Source organism: Phoxinus phoxinus (genome assembly GCF_949152265.1).
Source record: "Phoxinus phoxinus genome assembly, chromosome: 17".
NCBI lineage: Eukaryota > Metazoa > Chordata > Actinopteri > Cypriniformes > Leuciscidae > Phoxinus > Phoxinus phoxinus.
In genome coordinates, this window is record NC_136892.1 from 17333910 (window position 1) to 17354289 (window position 20380).

Consider the following 20380-nt stretch of genomic DNA (forward strand, 5'->3'; position numbering starts at 1 on the left):
ATATTCAAAGTTGCGCTCTTTTTTGTCTCTTTAGTTAAAACTACAGGCCTACACGAAATGCAATTCATACAAAAATGATAAATTAACACATATTAACATCTCTTCTCTGATGAACACATATTCAATTTCTGTCATTTTGACATATGTGTGGGGTGCAGCAGAGCTTGGTGACTGACTGACTGTCCAGAGATTTTGCCATTATTTTTTCTTTTTAAATAAAAAAATATAAGCAGAAATATTAAAAATGGTGTATGTGGCATTTAAAAAATAAACCCCTTTACACCTTGCTTGACTGTCTGTGTGTAAAGGTCATTCATTTTTTTTTTTTTTTTATTATTACATAGCCAATTTTGACATTTATATTCAGGACAAATTAATCAATTAAAACATAAACTTACATAAACTCATGTATTTTATGCGCAAGAAAAGTAAGTATGTTTTATTTGATGGTTACACCACTTAGGCTAAAAGTTTTGTTATCAAACGTTAAATAATAAAAATGTAATATGAAAACAGTCATGTCCAAATGGATTTTTTTTAAATATCCTTTTTATCATCTCTGACCTTTGGTTGACCCACAAAAACAACACTTATGTTGGTAATTCCTGGCCAGAGTTCTCATGCTTGTTTAAAACGTGTGTAGCAAGGCTCTGTTATTAATGATTGTGCTTGTTTAATATTGTGCAGTAGTTGGAGTGCAAAGTGTTTCTCCTTGACAACGAAAATAATGTATACTTTGTGTGAATGAGGGAAAATCAGCAGCTGTGAAATGGTCAAAAGAGGAGTGTTCACTCAGTGTTTACAAGTGCGCATGCCACATTTTTTTATATAAATGTTCTATATTTTCTATACAAAGAACAGAAAGAGGGAGGAAACGCCAAAGCATTGAGCAAGACTGTTCTCAGAATCTCACTGTCCTCTTGAGTTTTTCAGAAACGAGACAGAGACATTTATCAGGTCCAGTGAGTTTATGATCGTCAGAGAGTCTGATGAGTGAATGACTAAAAAAAAATTCTATATTTCATGGTCAATCACACACAAACACAATTTTATTTTGATCAGATTTTTATTGTAAATGAACATTGTAAACTCATATTCATTCACCTTTCATTCAGTCATTTTCAAGCATTTAACAAGTGACAAAGGTAATTTACGTGACGTGTCCAATTAGTCATTTTGCACAGTAGCCTACTTGCCATATATCTTCAAGTTATCACACGTAATCCATTGCTGGGGTCACAGATCTTGTATGGGTGTATACCGTGTAGGGCCTACTGTCATTGGACGGGCAGTTCCAACAAAGAAGCCCACCACCCAGCAACAAGAGGCCTCCAGATCCCCAGCCTATGTAGAGACATGCTCCAAGCTCCCGCCGCTGGCCTGCTGGTACTAAAGGGTTGTAGAAGTCCCTGATAAGAGTGTGTGCAGACCAGCACACAGGTATCAGGAGGAGAACGCCAGCGATGATTAAAACCACCCCTGAGACGATGCACGCTCTGGCTTTGGCTGTTTCGTCCTCCAAGCAGTTGGTACACTTTCCTCCAACCACAGCCATCAGGAATGCAAAGACGCCCACCATGATGGAGATGATAACCATGACTCTGGAAGCCTGCAGATCTTGTGATAGAGCCAACATGGAGTCGTAGACCTTACACTGCATCTGTCCGGTGCTCTGCACGACACAGCTCATCCACAAACCCTCCCAGATGGTTTGTGCCGTGACGATGTTCGCTCCAACAAAGGCTGTAACCCTCCACATTGGCATGCCACAGGTGATGACGGTCCCCAACCAGCCTATCATGGCAAGCATGAATCCCAGGATCTGGATGCCTTGAGATGCCATTGTTGCCGGACACAGGTCACTTCATGGATGGTTGCACAAAGCGTCTGAAAAGTTTTATATGTCAGGGTTTTATAGCCCGCAAACTTTGGGCGGAGTTCTTGCATAAAAAGAAATTTGATATTTGAAATTTGATATTTGAAATCCGGACATTTGATATTCTTTGACTATTGTGTGAGTTGTATGAAGAGCTAGACAACTTGAGAAACCACTTAACAGTCCAGATGACAAAAAAAACACACTAAAAAGTATATGTATATTGGTGAAATAGCTTCACATTATTATGGGTTTTGTGTGATAAATAAGATTTAGGCTGAATCCCAATTCTCTGTCTTACCCCTTCCCCTTACCCCTTCCCCTTAGTTTTTAATTCTTATTTTGTTTTTTGTTGTTTGTATCAGGGTTGGGCAAAATTTAAAAGAGAGAGAAATTGTAACATGTATGATTTATAGAACTTTAATAAATAAATAGCAAGCAGTCAAACTACATGCACATGTAACATCAACTAAAAAGGAATTTATAGGAATTTAAGGAGAGACACAGCAGGCAAAAACATGTTTTTTTTGTTCACGGGTCAATTTTGAGATTTTGGCCTATTTGTCTTCAATAAACATGTCTTCTTTCAGACTTGTGGTGAAAAAAAGTCCAAAATACACATTTTAGGTCTTTATTTTACTACACTTTGTCTATTTGCGTCTGTAGATTTCTGTTAAATTCAACAAAAGTTGGCGTTCTAAATCAACATGCTGCTCCGCGTCCGCGATCGCTGTCTGCACCCTATCACATTTAAAGGTGAACTATGCAGGTTTTTTACCTTAACTGAACAGCTTCGGAGTCATTGGAATGGTTATATTACTTTTTTTCGGGTTGAATGGTGGTCGTCTCGCACCCCCCTATCGCCTGTGAGCGGAAATAACACCCTTACAACTTTGGGCTGGCGGGCCGCCGGCCGCAGCATCAGGAAGTATCGCATGATATCAGGTCTTGCGATGTAACGAATTGCTTTACGGCAAAAAAATCAGCTAAAATTCTGTCATTATTGCGCTCCTTCACGCTGTTTGAACCCGAATGAAGAAGACGTTTTAAAGAATGTCCCGTCTGCTTTGATGTCGTTGATCTAGCCTCTGGCATCTGAGAGTCACCAACAAGTTATTCGACAGTGTTGTCAAATATCTATTCCGAAGCTGTAGGGGGAGCTCTATAGAGCAACCTGCGAGCAAAAAAGCGAGAATACAGCAAATAAATTCCCGAAGCATAGCCCTGCTTTAAAGTCGGCATGAAATCAAATTTGACAAATCTTCTTTTTATATGTAATATTGTAGTGTTTATTATAAATGATTTATCTGTGCACTTCATTATTTTTTTTAAATTCATCTACCCTTATAATCATCAAATCAAATACATTACCCTTCCCTCCCCCCTATGCTCGAAACGACCTCTCTTCTCTTTCGGTCACGTGCCGTGGCAAAAGGGTGTGGCCAGAGCCGATGAGGGTGCGGCTATCGGTGTCTGTCTCGTTAAATATAAATATGGGCTGATTCCTGCCTGAAAATTTATCTGCTCATCCTCGTTCTCGTCGCCGGGCTCCTCAATAAACAAATCCTTCATGGGAGGGTATAGTGGGGAGTCCGGTGGAGAGAAATCCTCCACAACTGAATGTAAACTGGCATTCAAATCATTTTGTTTTCAACGCCCAACCTCCAACGATCCAATCAATTCCTGAAGGACGAAATCAAGCCCCGCCCTACTTTTTTTTCTTCTAATTTCAGAAGCCGTTTCGTCACAACAAGGAAAGAATGACAATCTCAACTTCCGTTTCATGCCGACTTTACATTTTTTTCAGAGGGATTTGTTAATAAATCAATAAACACAGCAACATATTTCCATTCGGGACGAATGAAATGATTGGCTGGGCGACTGTCACTCTCCCTCGCTACCATGGCTACCAACCCTGCTGCTACAGGAACTGCCCACATGCTTGCACCCATTTGACTCGAGGAAGGGAAGAGGCACGGAAGCTAGGAATAATCACAATTATGGCAGAGAAAGAGCAGTCAAAATTCCCAGTACCTGCATATACAGTCAACGAAGGCAAACAAGGTAAAAACAAGGCAAGGACCTGTCCTTGAGCCGAAGATGCGGTAGGCTACTTGCATAGGTTAAATTGGGCCGGAGCGCAGCTCTGCCTCCTCGGGTCCACAACACACCCTGCTGGAGCTCAGCTCCGTCTCCTTCAGCACCAAATATATACATTTTGTTAAGTGTATATAATGAAAGTTGTGAAATAATTGGCTAATATTAACTCTAATTTGGTGCTGCAATGATTCGCCCATCGCAATGAACTGACCTTCATCTGAGCTGCTTCAGCACTCAAACACCGCTCGTCAATGTCAAAGTATTTGAGTCCAATCAAAGCAAGCAGGATTTACAGGAGCGCGAGCCGTGCGCGAATCCCAACGGGACGCTTCACTTCAGTTTATGGTCATATAGTGCGAGATAAAATGCAAGTATAAACAGAAAATAATAATGAAGTAAGTTAATTGTAAAGTATTGATCTTTGTTTGAATAACTAATCAACTCTACCTTACACATTGATACAAAGAGCCCCTTTGGAATTTGAATGATGACCATTCACCGTAAATAAGGGCTCCCCCTCCCAATAAAAGCCAATTTAACCACTGGCTACTTTTCTCTGGAGTGTAAGTTAGTCCTCATCAGAGTCAACAGTGCTTTCATCGTGGAAGCTCTTAGATGCAAAACACCGTACAAAAATAAAAATAAATTAATAAAAAAATCAAATAAATCACCGGAGAGAAACAGCGTGAACAGTTGTCTCTTTTACTCACTCTTCCGCTCAGCGCTGAGAAAAACAACACCAAATTAATGGATGAATGATGAATGATATCGGTTGTAGACTCGTTATTGTGGTGCATTGTGGGATTGAAGGAGTTCACTCAATAACGTCCTCGGACACCACTACAAATGGCCGTCCCCTCAAATAATGCCCTATGTATTTAATGCCCTCTTGGGTGCCATTGATCACTATTTAAGTTAATCCGTTGTTCATTTAGTTCCCTCGTTTGCCTCTGTGTATTTATAGCCCTCAGTTTGTTAAATTCTTTGTCTTGTGTCTTCGTCTTGTTTATGCTGCCACGTATTTTTCCTATGAGCTTCTTCATTGTGTTCTGTTGTTGTTGTTGTTGTTGTTGTGTTATTATTTTTAAAGTGCTGCAATTAGATCCTTCTTGTTGTGATAGATAGATAGATAGATAGATAGATAGATAGATAGATAGATAGATTTCTTTGAATTTCAATTCAGTGTAATTCTTCTTTCCTACATTAAAATTCAACTTGCAAAACTGTAACTTATCCGGTTTGCTCCCACAAATTCTAAATGCACACCCCAGCTATAGACTTTCACAATTAAATTTGTTTTGTTGAAAAAAAACAAAAAAAATCGCTTATAATTAATAGCAGCTCTGAGTAAACAAGCCAAACCTTAGATCGTGTTTAGTCTTGTCGAATTCGTGGACCTGAAAAACCAGTTTTCTTTTTGTCAACTCCCTTTGAGAATGTTTTGTACACTGGGACTCTTTTGAAATCTAAGTTCCACAGGATAGGTGACACAATGGAGGGCTGTAATATGACACCCATGCCAACACCCATGCAAATGCATTTAATACAGCTGACAGACAGTCCAAAACACTGGTGTGATACAAACATTTTTTATTTTTTTTCATTTGGCGAGACGTTTATATCAGAAAAAAAAAAATTGTTTTGCAGTACAAAACAGTAATATTTACAAAATCATAAATGTTGAAAAATACTTGCAAAAATGAAAATGCATTTTGAATAACAAAAAAAAAACACATGACCACAGTACATAACCGTTTGAAAGGAAAATTTGATCATACTTAAGACAGATTTCCAGATTAGCCTCCTTTAACAGTAGATTTTTTTTTTTTCCAAAGATGTGGTTCCATTGTTCTCTTTGTCTTTGTGTTGAATATATATATTGAAAATATTTAGAAAACTTGTAGCATCAGCGTTTCATTGACTGCTTTTCCAAGTCCTCATGATACCTGCTGCAAACTCTATTTGAGCCGCTACATCCTGGACAAACCAAGATTGTAAACATTATAGGCACTGTAGAGTCCATTTTAGAGTAGATAATTTACACAAAGTTTTTGCCAGAGGGTGCAGAGGCTTCAGAGCGAGAGGGACCATTATATTTGGCGGTGTATCCACCTGTTTCTTTTGGTGGGCAGTTGCAGCAGAGCAAAGCTCCCCCGATGATCAACAGGGCGGAGGCCCCCCAGCCGATGTAGAGCGCTGCTCCCAGCTCTCTCTTTTGTGCTTCGTACACCATGGGGTTGTAGAAGTCCTTGACGATGACGTGGGTCGTCCAGCACACCGGGATCAGACACATTACCCCAGCTATGATGAATATCACACCGGCAGTGATACCGACCTTGGTTTTGGAGCTCTCGTCCTCAACGCAATTGGTGCATTTGCCGCCAGCCATCGCCAGCATGATGCCCAGGATCCCAATCACGACTGCAATGATGGTGAGAGCGCGGGCGGCCTGAAGGTCTGAGCCGAGGGCCAGCATTGAGTCGTAGACTTTACACTGCATCTGTCCGGTGCTTTGCACGACGCAGCTCATCCAGATTCCCTCCCATGATATCTGCGACGTGACGATGTTACTGCCAATGAAAGCTGTAACTTTCCACATGGGAAGAGCGCAGACCACAATGACACCGATCCATCCTATGATGGCCAGGGCGGTGCCCAGTAACTGAAGTCCAGCAGACACCATGACTTCTGTCTCTTCTCTTCTTCTTTTTTTTTTGTCTTGAGGAGGCTCTCTTCGCACTGCTTACAGGTGAATGCTTTAGAGGGTGTGTGCTGATGCTTTAAAGAGCCTGTGTTTTTGGAGGCGGGACTTCTAATGAATGGCCTGCTCTGCTGGTTTTGTGATTACTTCATGGGAGCCAACTGAAGTCACTCCCTTGACATTTTTTTTCCATTGAGGACATAGATCCTTATATGGTTTGCTCTATTGTTTACACTTCAAAATAAAATAAAAAATATATGTAATGAAATCTATGGAGGGGTCTGTGAAATAAATCAAGAACATGAGAGAGAAAAAATGCCTTTTTTGAGAAAAACTAATGGACTGAAAGACAGGAAGTGCCCCTGACAGGAAGTGATCAGATATTATAATTTCCACAGAGAAACAAACACACACACACACACACAAACAAAAAGTATACTGGAAAATGTTGTGGGATGACGTGAAATAAAAGTGCTAGCAGTCGAAACTCATCACTAAAGAAACTAATATAAGTAAATGTAAATAAATATACAATTTATTAATACATTACATTTAAAAATTACATCAATGTATACATTTTATTTTAAAATTATTTTTTGTTTAATTATATTATTTTAATTATAACAAATATTTATTTTACTTATCTCTTTTTTATACTTAAAATAATTATATAAAATAGAAATATATTTATATAATGAATAAAATAAATACATTTGTATTATGTTTTTATTGTATTATTTTTATTCTAAAACATACTGAGTGGGTGTATATATATATATATATATATATATATATATATATATATATATATATATATATATATATATATATATAGCCTATAATAGCCTATTTTCTTGTAAAACATACTTGAAAAATCTTTGTATTATTTACAACTTCAACAAATATTGTTTTACACTGTGGGATTTTGTTCTTGGAAAACACAAAGACCGTGATAATATTTCTCTGTTTAAGTTTGTTTGCTCTCCCTCATGGTCAACAAAGTATCAAGAAAGTGGCGGCTGGTTTCATATATCACAATAGAGCAGACGTGGAGATTTTATAAATGTTTTCCGTAGCTTGTGGAGTATTGACCATTATCTCATCGCTCTCCATTCAAGTCAAAGATATCTCAAGTAAAACTTTGTGCTTCTGGATATGACACATGTAACAAATATACAAAGTTTCTTACTCAGCACGTTAGCAATTCCCATGACAACTATTTCTCGAGAGTTTGCTGACGCTGTAGGGGTGGAGCCGCCCAAATGCACCTGTACCCACTGGAACTGGTCAAACTGGTTTCTGCTGAGAACAGGTGAATGTTGACAATTGGCCTGGGCAAGACTGAACAGCTCAGATCGTTGCAGCAACACGTCTGTTTAACTGACAATAACAGAGGAATAATAAAAGATCAAATTGATATTGGCTATAGCTAACGTTACACTTAAAGAATAAGCGTGGCTCTAATATAGCAAGTATCACAGATGGCGTTACACTGTGAACTACAAATATAAAATATTTGAAAGGAACAAAAACAAAGATTGACAGTAGCCTAACGTTAATGGGATGTCCCAGTACAGGCAAAGGGTGTGTGTGTGTGTGTGTTTGCCTTGAGTGTTTAAATCTTCCCCTGGTTCAAATATCACATTCAGAAAAACAAAACATGTAGCCTAATGTAAAATGTAAAAAATAACAATTTGAGTCAAACAGAGGTACCATCGTCGTTGATAAGGGGCTGTTTCACATGGGATTGGTTAGACTCACCATGCTCAACCATTTCAACTGATGTGAGCAACATAAATATAAGCAACATAGTATTATGTAGGCCTACATTACAATTAAAAACACTTGGTATAGGCTAGCCTACTGAGAAAGTTTGCAATTCAGAAAGTATACTATAGGCTATAGGCTACTATAATAGTTTTACTTAATAAATATTTAATTTTCATAACGAATGCCTATTGTGTTACATGTGTTTGGCAGATGTTTTGTATGGTAAATGTATGCCCACTAGTGGCTACATATTGTATTGGAAATAAGTTTCAGACGAGCAGCAACACTAGTGAAGTGACGCAGCCTGTCACGGACACCTTTTCCGCGGTTTATTGATTTATTAGTCATTTTCTATTACATACAGTAGCCTACATCGAAACTCGCAATGAGGGTCAGGTTTTTACCAACTTGTTTAACAACCAGGAACTGGAAAACTAATTTCAAAACTAAGTTAATGATATAATTTGTCGTGGGAAGTAGATAGGCTACACGTGACTTCAGTGTGGCTTTTACACCAGTTAGTTTTAGCGGAGAAAATGAGTCTCGTGTGGCAGTTCAAAGTCTCTTTATGTTCAGAAAACTTAAACAATAGAATATACTAAAATAAATAAAGTGATGCCTGAGGCTACTCATGTTCAGAAAGTTTTTCCGTTTGTCTCTGTACCGTTTTTATTTTGGTTTATATTTTAATAATAGGTGTGGTTTTTCTAGAATGTTTTTAAAATGTTACTGCAATTAAAAAGCAACATTGTGAAATGTTGTAAAAATGTTTTGTACTTGCTGGTTCGTGGATGTAGAGAGGCAATTCAACCACCAATAATAATAAAAAAGGAAAAAACATTAATTCAACTCAGGAAATAATTAGGCTACAAAAATGTCAAAAGTAGTGGCCAATGGAGTGCCACAGGAAGCACTTGCCACTCCCCCTCTGTACCTTTAAGAGAACAACATCTTCCCACTGAAACTAATTAGTCATGACCACTGCCGTGCCTCACAGAAACTCATTTAAATATAATCAGTCTTCTCTGAGAGGGAAATAGTCCAACACACTGCTGATGATGTCATACTCGCCTATCAAACACAGACCGGTTTCGGGCTGTCTTGTAAAAACTTGGCAACCATTTCTTCTTCTCTTTTATTTTTTACTTCACATAAAATGTTATATGGGATTTTGTGCTACAACACTTTTCAATATCTTTCTTTAGCTTCAGGCTCTCTGGGTGTGTCCAGATTCAGATGCTGTTGTTTAGTAAATACACAAATCCTGTATCAGAGGCCAAAAGATGACAAGTATAAACTGATACAACATAAAATAATATGCACTGTAGAGTAAATAAAGTTCTGATTATTAATTTGATATGAAAAAATGGCACACAATGATAATTCATGTAATGACATTTAGGAAAAAATTTAACTTAATTCATCTCCATTCCCATGATAATTTTGTGAAAGCCATAAACTACGATTTTCTGGGTCTGTGTTTATGATAGTATCAATGTAATGTAATCATGCAAAGTTTTAGTGCTTTGGTTTAACAATTCTGTACTGTTACTTTTGTAATCAGCAAGTAACATTAACCCACAAGAGTAAATTCTCATATTCAACATTGCCACACACTCCTGCTTTCGTAAGTGTGTACACATCTGAAGAATCGTGTCTTTTTGTCCTAAGTAAACAAAGCTTGAACTGTAGGCTTACTGACATAATATAATGGGTTACCACAATATCACTTTACTGGTCTCTCTCAGCAGTTTAGCATTTTTTAAATGGAAACTTGCGCTTAAATTTTTCCTAAAAACAGCATTGTCTAACCTTCTTAAATACGCACATATGAATGTATCAGTTCCTTATAATTTCACTTACGTAGGCTACTTGTTTTTTGGTTGTGTCACTAAATGTAATACTTTACTTTCAACCAGGAAATGGAGAACTGAAATACTCTAAATATTTACATGTTTTATAGCTAGACTTTATGGCCTGCAATCGAAGGTGACCTAGATTGATACCAGGACTTTGAATTCAGTTAGTATACTGCTTATACTTAAGAAGTGAGACAGCATTCATCACTATTTTATTTCATTGAGGAAGTTTATAAACAATAACAGAAATATTTATTTGATTAGATTGAACAGATGCTTTTTTAAAATTTCCAGGCATTTTCCATATCGCTTAGCTCTTACGCCTTTACATATTAAAAAAACATAAATGTAATGATGGCATTTTGGCTATTTTAGGACAACAATTGTGAGATGTGTAAACTGTGATATACATATATATATAAATTATCCTCACTTTTATTTATAGTATGGCTTTAAAAGACTAGAAGTGTATCACATGAGTCATATAATATGGGCTTTTCTGGAGCTTTTTTTTAATAGCACCATCGTATTTTATTCTGTTATAGTTCATTTTTAAAGAAAACAGGGAGGGGGGGCTAATTTTGAGTGAAAGACTTCAGTTTGCATGCACAATGGCCTAAACTAAGGTGTTTACATTGGTGTTGTCAATGATTGTCCATTACACATCTACATTGGGTTATCTATTAACATTGGTAAATAGTCCCAACCTTTGGTTTAAACAAACTTTTACCGGAGGCTACATTGTCTAAGTGCTACACAGAGAGCAGCTCCCCTTTTTATGAGGACGCTAACCAATACTAAGATCGCGCCTTATCATCTGATGTCAGAACCCAGGTAACTCAGCCCTTTTTCTCAGAACAAGGGAAATTTCTACCAGGACAGAACATTCCAGCCGTCCTTGAAGAGGAGATTCAGTGTGTCAACACCCACCCTCCATGCTTGAATGGTCCTTTGGTGATTTTGGAGATTCCTGATGTAATTGTCTCAAGGACTTGTACAGACGAAGTGAAAGCCTCAGTGAACAGAGAGAGCACAAGAGAGATCCAAGCGAATTTGAAAGCAGAAAGTGCGAAGACATGGCAGCTTTTGGTTTGGAGTTGATAGGCGTCACGCTCTCGGTTCTTGGCTGGCTTCTCAGCGTTGTGTGCTGTGCTTTGCCCATGTGGAGGGTCACGGCATTCATCGGCACCAATATCGTCACAGCACAGGTGTACTGGGAGGGAATCTGGATGAGCTGTGTGGTTCAGAGTACCGGACAGATGCAGTGTAAAGTCTACGACTCTATGTTGGCTCTTCCTGCCGACCTACAGGCGGCTCGCGCTCTGGTGGTGGTGGCCATCATCGTGGGTGTCCTAGCGCTCTTCGTAGCTATAGTGGGGGCCAAGTGCACCAACTGCATTGAGGATGAAGGGACCAAAGCTCGTGTGATGATCACCTCTGGTGCCGCCTTCATAACCGCTGGGGTCATGCAGCTTATTCCCGTGTCCTGGTCAGCAAACACCGTTATTTTGGAGTTCTACAGCCCAGTTGTTCCAGAAGCTCAGAAGATGGAAATAGGGGCTTCGCTGTACCTTGGCTGGGCCGCGGCGGCTCTGTTGCTGGTCGGAGGCTCCATTCTGTGCTGCAGTTGCCCACCTAAAGATGAGACAAGGTACCCGCCACAGAGTCGTATAGCCTACTCAGCCCACCACTCAGTGGCTCCAAGCACCTACAACAAGAGAGATTATGTCTGAGGACTTTTGAGTTCTTCTGTCTTTCATAGAAAGATAATTGTGACCATATGGGTTGGAGGTAACTCAAAATATTGTTTACTTTTTGTGTAACATTTCTACATGCTTTTGTTTTGTTCATTGTCCATTGTCACTCCACATTTTGTTAGCATATTTTAGTTTATTTGTTAGCCTATTTTAGCAAGTTGCATAAATCATCTGGTATGTTTTAAATCAAATTGTCAGTTGTTTCTTAAATGGAAAAAGTCACTGGTTTTATTTTTGTAGTCGTGTGTGTTTTTATTTACTATTTTTGCTTTATTTACACTTTTAACAAAGTTGTTTGTGAATTAATATTTTTTATACTTTCACTTAAAAGAATGAAAATGGATTATCTACTAATGACTCGAAACTAAATGGAAAATCTTGTGTTGTACCAATATGTTTATACTTTGCTTAAATTGTAATCAACTCTGTAAATGTTTAGTTGTGTTTAATGTTTATTTCAGTGGCGTTCTCATTCTTATTCATTGAAACTCTTCAGCAATGAACAACAGCCACATCTTTTTTGTGTGTGTGTACGTGTTACAAAATACAGTATACGTGGATTTGAGAGACTGGATTTAAGCCCTAAGTTCAAGTTCCACTGGACAACACAACAGAGAAACAATGAGACTATGTGCAGGCACCTCCCAAAGTTTCGTCAGATTAAATATATTGTGCACATTTGCGTGTTTGTGGTTGTGTATAATCACTGAATAATTAGAATATATATTTGAATAAGTATAACTGAATTATAATTGAATTCCTGATTATTATTAAAAAACACAAATATATTAAACCTGTATGTCTTCATTTCAGATATTTGATCATTTGTTGAGTTTGATAATAGTTATTAAGAGTTTTCCACACTGAGCGCTTAACCCTGCGGTAAGGGCCTTTTTAAACTGCGGGTAAAGGCCACTTTAACCCCTAGTTAAGCAACACTTTAATTGAAATGTTGAAGGATGGTTATAATAGTAACAGTGTAAAACAGTGGGGTGCTATAATGTTTCAGTAACCCTTCACAAACTACAGAGAGTGCTTACCTCGCTACATTTTCTTACATTTTGTACTTGTACGTCACAGAAACGCATTTTTTAAAAACTGTCACGCCCCAGTCACTAGCTGTATTTGTCCAGTCATTGACCTCATAAATACACAAATAAGAATTTTAGTCACCATGAAATCAAAATGGACAATTCTTATTATTTTATATAGAAAAATTGCAGTATTTATTATTTATACTGGCACAAGGGATGGACAACCTGTCACTCACCAGTGTTGGGGAGAGTTACTTAAAAAAGTTTCTGCGTCACAGTATTGCGTTACTCCCTAAAAAGTAAGTAATTACATTACTTAGTTACTTTTAATGGAAAGTAATGTGTTATTACTTTTACGTTACTTTTTATCACCTGGGCTGGGCTTGCTTTGTTTTTTAATACAATTTATTATTATTTTTATTTTATTTTTTAAATGTAAACACCCTTTCACATTAAAAGTGAAATGAATAAGCCTAAAGCTGAAATGTACTGTACAGTAGACGGCGCAGCTCAAACAAACCTTTCTGCTGTGCTGACATTCTGATTGCAGAAGAATCGGATGCAGAAGAAGAAAGTTTAAAACCAATTGTTTTTTTAAAAAGTTTAAAAAAATGTTTAACACACACGTGATGTTTATATAAAGTAATTTTTGCTTAGTATGGCTGAATTGGATCATCGAAGGTCAGTAGCAAAGACATTGGTTAATAAAGTGAGATTAAATACATAAAGTACATTTGTGTAATTTAACATTTAATTATTGCAGGTTTGCGTAATATTTAAATTTGCATTTCACTATTTTTATTTTGAGTAATACTAAATCTGTTTTTGTGCAAGTGAGCTAAGTAAATTGCTCACAATTTGTCTAAAAGTACAATGTTTACACTATGCACAACGCCTCTGCACTTACTCCCAATTTCTCTCAAGAGATAAGGTGTCAGTCTATACATAGGAAAACAAGCGTGATTTGTTTGAAAAAGTAAATCAGATATTTTATTGTAAATGTAAAGGTATTGCGTTACTTAGTTATTTGAAAAAAGTAATCTGATTACGTAACTCATGTTACTTGTAATGCATTACCCCCAACACTTGTCTCTCACAATAGTCCAACGATCCAATTAATTCCCGATGGGCAAAATCAAGTCCCGCCCTACATTTTTTCTTGTCCGAAAAACCATTTGAATGAGGTAACCAAAAATATTGTGTTAACTAAAATAATCTTTTTATTATAAAAATCATTGAAAAGCCAATTCTAAGAATTACAGAATGACTTAGCATATAATTTGCAATAAATAAATGATTAAATACATAGACTTAGCAGTGTTATTGCCGTTACCGCTTAGTTGACATTATTTGGCTAAGGGGGAAAAGGAGGCCTAAACTTTTTATAGTTTATAATTTTGTTTCCGCATTTTGACATTTTACATCCACTAAAAGTAATTGTTGGAAGACATATTTTCGATGTTTCTGACAAACGTGCTGGCTTTTTAATGCAACTGCCGCTAATCACAGTGATCATTTCCTTATAACTTTTGAGAATTGTTTCCACAGCATGCTAATAGCTTTAAAGACATCTTATCATTCAGACACTAATAGTCTCTTAATTATCAGCTTCACCAAAGCTCGTTCCCCCTGTTTTATGGTGCTGAAGAAGAAGAGGAAAAAGAATCAACAATAAAAAGTTACAATGTACTATTCTCTGTTAAAATGCCAATGACCAATTTAAAGTCAGTCAATAAAATCCATTAATCAATGCTATCGTGAATCCTAAGAAAGTTTGAGATCCAATGCGACATCACTAATGGTTACAGTGTGAAATATTATCCCTCTTTTCCACGCCATTGATTATTGACCTGTGCTTCCAGGTTCTTCCTGACTGAGCCTGTTTCTCTACTTCACACAGTGTAGGAATTGGATTTCTAACGAAAGAAAAAACCAACGCATTGTTCATCTCCCCGCAGTGGCAATAGCAGGCAGGTGACGTGTACAAACCTGTATTACATCCACCTATGTCATCAAGCTAAGATCCTCCTCCAGTAGCACCTGTCTCTTTGGGAATATAAAGGCTGCTTGGCTTCAAAGCACCTTCGCAGGTAACACAAAGACAGGAAGGATTGGGACGCTTACATCTTGACATCTCAGCACTTGGTAAATGATCTTCCACCCTTTTTAAAACTGCTGATTTATTTGTGTATGAAATTCATGACTAACCAATATCTCCTTTTTCTAGGTAAAAAAAGAAGCACACCCAACAGGCATCATGTCGATGGGAATGGAGATCGGGGGCATTGCCCTGGCCATTATCGGCTGGATCATTGGCATCGTTGCTTGCGCTCTCCCTATGTGGCGTGTCTCTGCCTTCGTTGGTGCAAACATCGTCACGGCACAAATCATCTGGGAAGGTTTGTGGATGAATTGTGTTGTACAGAGCACCGGACAGATGCAGTGCAAGATCTACGACTCCATGCTAGCACTGTCGCAGGACATGCAGGCCTCCAGAGCCATGTCGATCATCGCCATCATCTTGGCCATTCTGGGTGTGATGATCTCCATCATGGGCGCCAAATGCACCAATTGTATCGAGGATGAAGCAGCCAAGGCTAAAGTCATGATCGTCTCCGGCATCCTGTTCATTCTTGCCGGCATCCTGGAGCTCATTCCAGCGGCCTGGGTTGCAAATCAAATCATTCGTGATTTCTACAATCCGATGCTGAACCCCGCTCAGCAAAGAGAGATCGGGGCATCGATCTACATAGGGTTTGCTGCTGCTATTATGCTAATGATTGGAGGAGCATTGCTGTGCTGCACCTGTCCTCCACGAGAGAAGAACTACAAGGCACCGAGAATGGGCTACTCCGCTCCACGCTCTACTAATGGATATGACAGGAAGGACTATGTTTAAAACATTGGTTTCGTGTAGAAAAGAAAAAAAACAAAGAAGAAAGATTTGAAGATCTCACACAAAGGGTGAAGATACTTCTGAAAGGACTCCGCAATGAAGGGTCATACGATGCTGTTAATATTTGCTTTTCATGTGAGTGTGTGTGTGTGTGTGTGTGTGTGTGTGTGTGTGTGTGTGTGTGTGTGTGTGTGTGTGTGTGTGTGTGTGTGTGTGTGTGTGTGTGTGTGTGTGTGTGTGTGTGTGTGTGTGTGTGTGTGTGTGTGTGTGTGTGTGTGTGTGTGTGTGTGTGTGTGTGTGTGTGTGTGTGTGTGTGTGTGTGTGTGTGTGTGTGAGTGTTAAGGGCTGGTTTTGTAGGTTTACTTGTTACGGATTTTTGTGTTTATACATTTCTTGTTTGATATTATTTGATTTGCTGTTGTTTAAATGTGCCCGTTTTTTTGTTCAACTGTTGTCCTCTTTTATTTCATGTCATTCCTAAATGCATAGCTGGTGTCAAAATGTATTATTTACTCTGTGTAAGCAAACTTTAATAAGTAGAGATGTGCAAATCTTTTATTAAAGTGGTCACTTCCTTCATCTGAGGGCTTGTATATCGCTAATCTATGTAGACAGGAAGAGGAAGACTTTACCTCTTTACATGTATTTGCTTAGGAAAATTCCACTGGACACAGAAACGGAATATATATACATTTCTTTTAGGTTTCAGTTGTGTCTATTCTTGAGGACATCAAGTTTTTTTCTGAATAGTTCCCGATGTTTTGTACAATTGTTTTATTGTGTACAATTGTTTTATTATATTTTCTACAAAGATTAAAGATTGAATGCATTTTCTAGATTTTCATAACCATTTTATTACTGTGACTAATATTTGTTGGTTGTATTGCTTTTATACTATCAACATTGATTGTGGAAATATGAAATAGTAAAACAGCTGGTAAATACAACAAATGGTCAGTTACAGCATACAAAAGACTGTTGGAGTGGTTGGACCTGTTTGGCCCTTTGTTCTACAATTGGGGCAGTAATGTGAAAACACGTTCTGAGAGTGACCACTCAGCATACAAACCTTATGCAAGCTGTACTGTTTGCCATTGGTGGTGGCAGACAGATCCGACCAAAACCAGTCTGAATACATGGCCAGGGGATGTAGAATGAGGAGTGAAATGTGCATTTATAAGGCACAAAATGTTTAGTTTACTATATGTACAGTATATATGTCTGTATTTAATTCCATTGTAATTTGGAATCTGCAATAAAAAACAGAATTAATGCTCTAAGTGTTGATTAGATCCATCTAGCTGATACATATTGAGCAGAAAACAAAACATCAAGGAAGCTTTTAGATTTGGAGCTTTGGATAAACAATTAAGTTCAACACGCTGCATTAAGCACAAGTTGCATTATTCTTGGTAAAAGGGAGACTTAGATTGAACAGATTGAAACAAAGACTCTTGGTTGTGAATTATATTGCGAAGGCAACAGGCCATGAAACCATGGTAAGTTGAAAAACACATAACCCTAAGGGATATTAACACAAGCCAACATTCTGTAATGCTGTTCCCATAGAGACAATGCTTCTCAGGGATACGCCGCCGCCTCCACCTGTTAGAGAGGGGGAGGGGAACTCCACGTAGGAAAATGACTCACCTGGTGTGTTTGCTGTAAAGTTTCCTTGCAATTCAATCCTGAATTTAATTCTCATCTAGTGTGAATATACAGAACATTCATGTAATTACGCATTTATTATAATTATTTGTATTTAAGTGCAGCAGCACAAACAGTATTGTGCATTTTTTCTGCACGTTGTTGAACAAATGAAATAAAAAGCCTATGAAATAAATGTTGTTTTTTGGTGTAGAGAATGTGGAAGAGTTTAAAGTTTAGGTAAAATTGTTTTTTACTGAACAAATTATTTAGAGAGATAATTTTAACGATCAATTTCAGGACAAAGAAAACAAGACAAACAAAGAGATTAACCAGAACAAAGATGTATGTGGTGTATGCTCTGCTATTGTATTAGTTAAAGGGATAGTTCACCCAAAAATGTAAACTAGCCCATGATTTACTCACACTGAAGCCATCCTTGTATGAAATTATTTTTCCAGACGAATACAATCGAATTGATATAAAAAAATGTCCTGGCTCTTCCAAGCCTTATAATGGGAGTCAATGTTTTTTTGGTTTTTTTTGGGAAGTTCATCAAACCCTATCCATCCGTGGTAAAAGTGCTCCACACGGCTCTGGAGGGTTAATAAAGACCTTCTGAAGCGAAGCAATGTGTTAGTGTAAGCAAAATATTCATATTTAAAACTTTAAGGACTAAAATAACTATCTTCCGGCAGATGGCCGTACGCAAGTCGACCTATGCTAAAAGAGTAGCCCTTGACGATGTATGACGTATGACCCCACTCTGGCAGAACCAGCCGTGGTTCCCAAAAATGGCCCAGTTGCTGTCTGCAGCACCTTGGCCAATCCCTCTGAGAAGAGACCTCCTTTCCTAAGCAAAAGGGTCAATCTGGCATCCCCAACCCGAGTTGTGGAGCCTTCAACTATGGCCTCTTGACGGGAGCCTTCAAGCCTTCCATCCTCAATCTCTGAGACTAGGTCACCTTCTACCAGGCGCTTTATATGCAGAAGTGTTTTTTTCCCGGCTTATAGACCCCATATCTTGTGAGATCGCTTCCATTCTTTCTTTTCTTCAGGAGCTGTTGGACGGCGGACACACTCCGTCCACGCTCAAAGTATAAATGCCAGCTATTGCGGCGTATGCCCATATAGGTTGCCAATCGATTGGGAAACATGACCTGATTGTCAGATTTCTCAGAGGGGCCATGAGGCCAGGTTGCCTTGTCCCAACACTGTCCCTTCCTGGGCCCTGTCCATTGTGCAATGTGAAGTGACGCAATATGAAGCGAACCGTATTGAAAGGGAACGATCTGGTTACTAATGTAACCTCGCTTTCCTGAGATACAGGAACAAGCATTGCGTATCCTACCGTACTACTTCGCATATGCTCGAGTCGACACTACTACTGTTCAGTCAGGAAAATCTGACTAAATAAAAAGGCAGTTGGTGCACTGAAATGCCATTTGTCTGCGCAAATGCACAGACGTGAACCAATCAGGCTTCAGTATTCAGAGAAAACGGAGTTTCCACATACGCGTCAGCGATTGTTCCTGTATATCACGAAACCGAGGTTACATTAGTATCCAACGCTCCAGATATTAATGTAACCTCAGTTGTCCTGAGATACAGGAACGAGCATCGCTCATTATCTGGTTATCCTAGCCTGCAGTGTTGATTATCTGAGGAATGTGAACTGAAGATTTCCTCCCCTCTTGGGAGAAGGTCACAAGGAAATGGCTGTGTAGCAATATTCTTTCATTCTTTTCAGTCAACGGACTCTTATAGGAATGATATGCAACTCTTGACATAAAAGGATCTAAAGAAAAAGTAACCAACTGATAATCAGAGGGCAAATTTCAGTTCTGACATTTTCTTCACCTTCCTCATCAAAAAAAATTCTAGTTTTTCAAAAAACATTAAAAAGCTTTAACATTCCATTTCATCATAATATGCTACTATGTTTCATTTTGAACTCGCATGTGAAAATGTCAAAAACTTGACACAAATGTAGATGCAACTTCGCTGCCTGCAAAGTAGTGAAACCATGTGTTAGTGTTTCAAAAAACATTTTAAACATTCTTTCTTTCTTGGAATTCCAAATCAATGATTATAGCAGAAGTGAAATTCAACAAGACTTTCAAGTAACTTGATTTTGACCTGTTTATCATCTTCTGGAGCATCCCTGCTTGTCAGTGTAATGCGGCCAATAGGCAATGGCATCTGATCTTTGGTTGTATATGGATCACGTCTTCCAAACTTGGATATTGCCTTCACTTCACTCACTGCTTATATCCTCCTTGATCTTCAACTTTTTCCTTTCTTACTACTACGCCCACATTTTCTGATGCACTGCCATCACTATCATCAATACTTTATGGAAAAGATACGGCTTTTCTTCTCTGTCTTCAATCAATATAGGTTAAACAATCTGCTAAACGAATATATATAATTGCTCATTCAATGAACCACAGACAATTTTTGCACATGCACCTGTGGAACAGTCCTTGATACATTAACAGTTCACAGGCAGAGGAAAATTAATGTCACAGTTCCAATAACTTAAGGTAACTTAAGGTGCTCAGGTAATATTCTTATTATCAATGTTGAAAACAGTTGTGCTGCTTAACATTTTTGTGTAAATGGTGATACTTTTTCAGGATTCTTTGATTAATAAATATAGTTCACTAAACAGCATTTATTTGCATTTATAACATTTATTAAAGGGTTTATTAAATAAAAAATGTAACATGGTAAATGT

The 20380-nt window shown here is 38.1% G+C and overlaps 4 protein-coding genes across 6 annotated transcripts; 2 read left to right on the forward strand and 2 right to left on the reverse strand.

The window, feature by feature from the left end:
* Positions 1-1167: 1167 nt before the first annotated feature.
* On the reverse strand, positions 1168-5398 carry LOC306985126 (claudin-4-like). Of its 2 annotated transcripts, none has more exons than XM_079587048.1 (2): positions 5339-5398; positions 1168-1887 (listed from the first exon to the last, which is right to left on the reverse strand). In XM_079587048.1, the coding sequence occupies exon 2, from the start codon at positions 1841-1843 to the stop codon at positions 1214-1216; it is 630 nt and encodes a 209-aa protein (XP_079443174.1). In that variant the 5' UTR covers positions 1844-1887; positions 5339-5398; the 3' UTR covers positions 1168-1213. The 2 variants fall into 2 exon arrangements, with proteins under 2 accessions (XP_079443174.1, XP_079443175.1); XM_079587049.1 differs by lacking the exon at positions 5339-5398 and adding an exon at positions 4687-4754.
* Positions 5399-5551: 153 nt separating this feature from the next.
* Positions 5552-6791, reverse strand: LOC306985123 (claudin-4-like). The gene has a single exon (XM_079587045.1). The coding sequence runs from the start codon at positions 6657-6659 to the stop codon at positions 6015-6017; it is 645 nt and encodes a 214-aa protein (XP_079443171.1). The 5' UTR covers positions 6660-6791; the 3' UTR covers positions 5552-6014.
* A 4277-nt stretch (positions 6792-11068) lies between these two features.
* On the forward strand, positions 11069-12856 carry cldn3d (claudin 3d). The gene has a single exon (XM_079587044.1). It carries the CDS (start codon positions 11383-11385, stop codon positions 12037-12039), a length of 657 nt encoding a protein of 218 aa, XP_079443170.1. The 5' UTR covers positions 11069-11382; the 3' UTR covers positions 12040-12856.
* A 2199-nt stretch (positions 12857-15055) lies between these two features.
* On the forward strand, positions 15056-17271 carry LOC306985125 (claudin-3-like). Of its 2 annotated transcripts, XR_013794746.1 has the most exons (3): positions 15056-15242; positions 15325-16252; positions 16330-17271. XR_013794746.1 is itself a non-coding variant. In XM_079587047.1 (2 exons), the coding sequence occupies exon 2, from the start codon at positions 15355-15357 to the stop codon at positions 15994-15996; it is 642 nt and encodes a 213-aa protein (XP_079443173.1). In that variant the 5' UTR covers positions 15056-15242; positions 15325-15354; the 3' UTR covers positions 15997-17271. The 2 variants fall into 2 exon arrangements, 1 of the variants encoding a protein (XP_079443173.1); XM_079587047.1 differs by having other exon boundaries at positions 15325-17271.
* The last annotated feature ends 3109 nt before the right edge of the window (positions 17272-20380 follow it).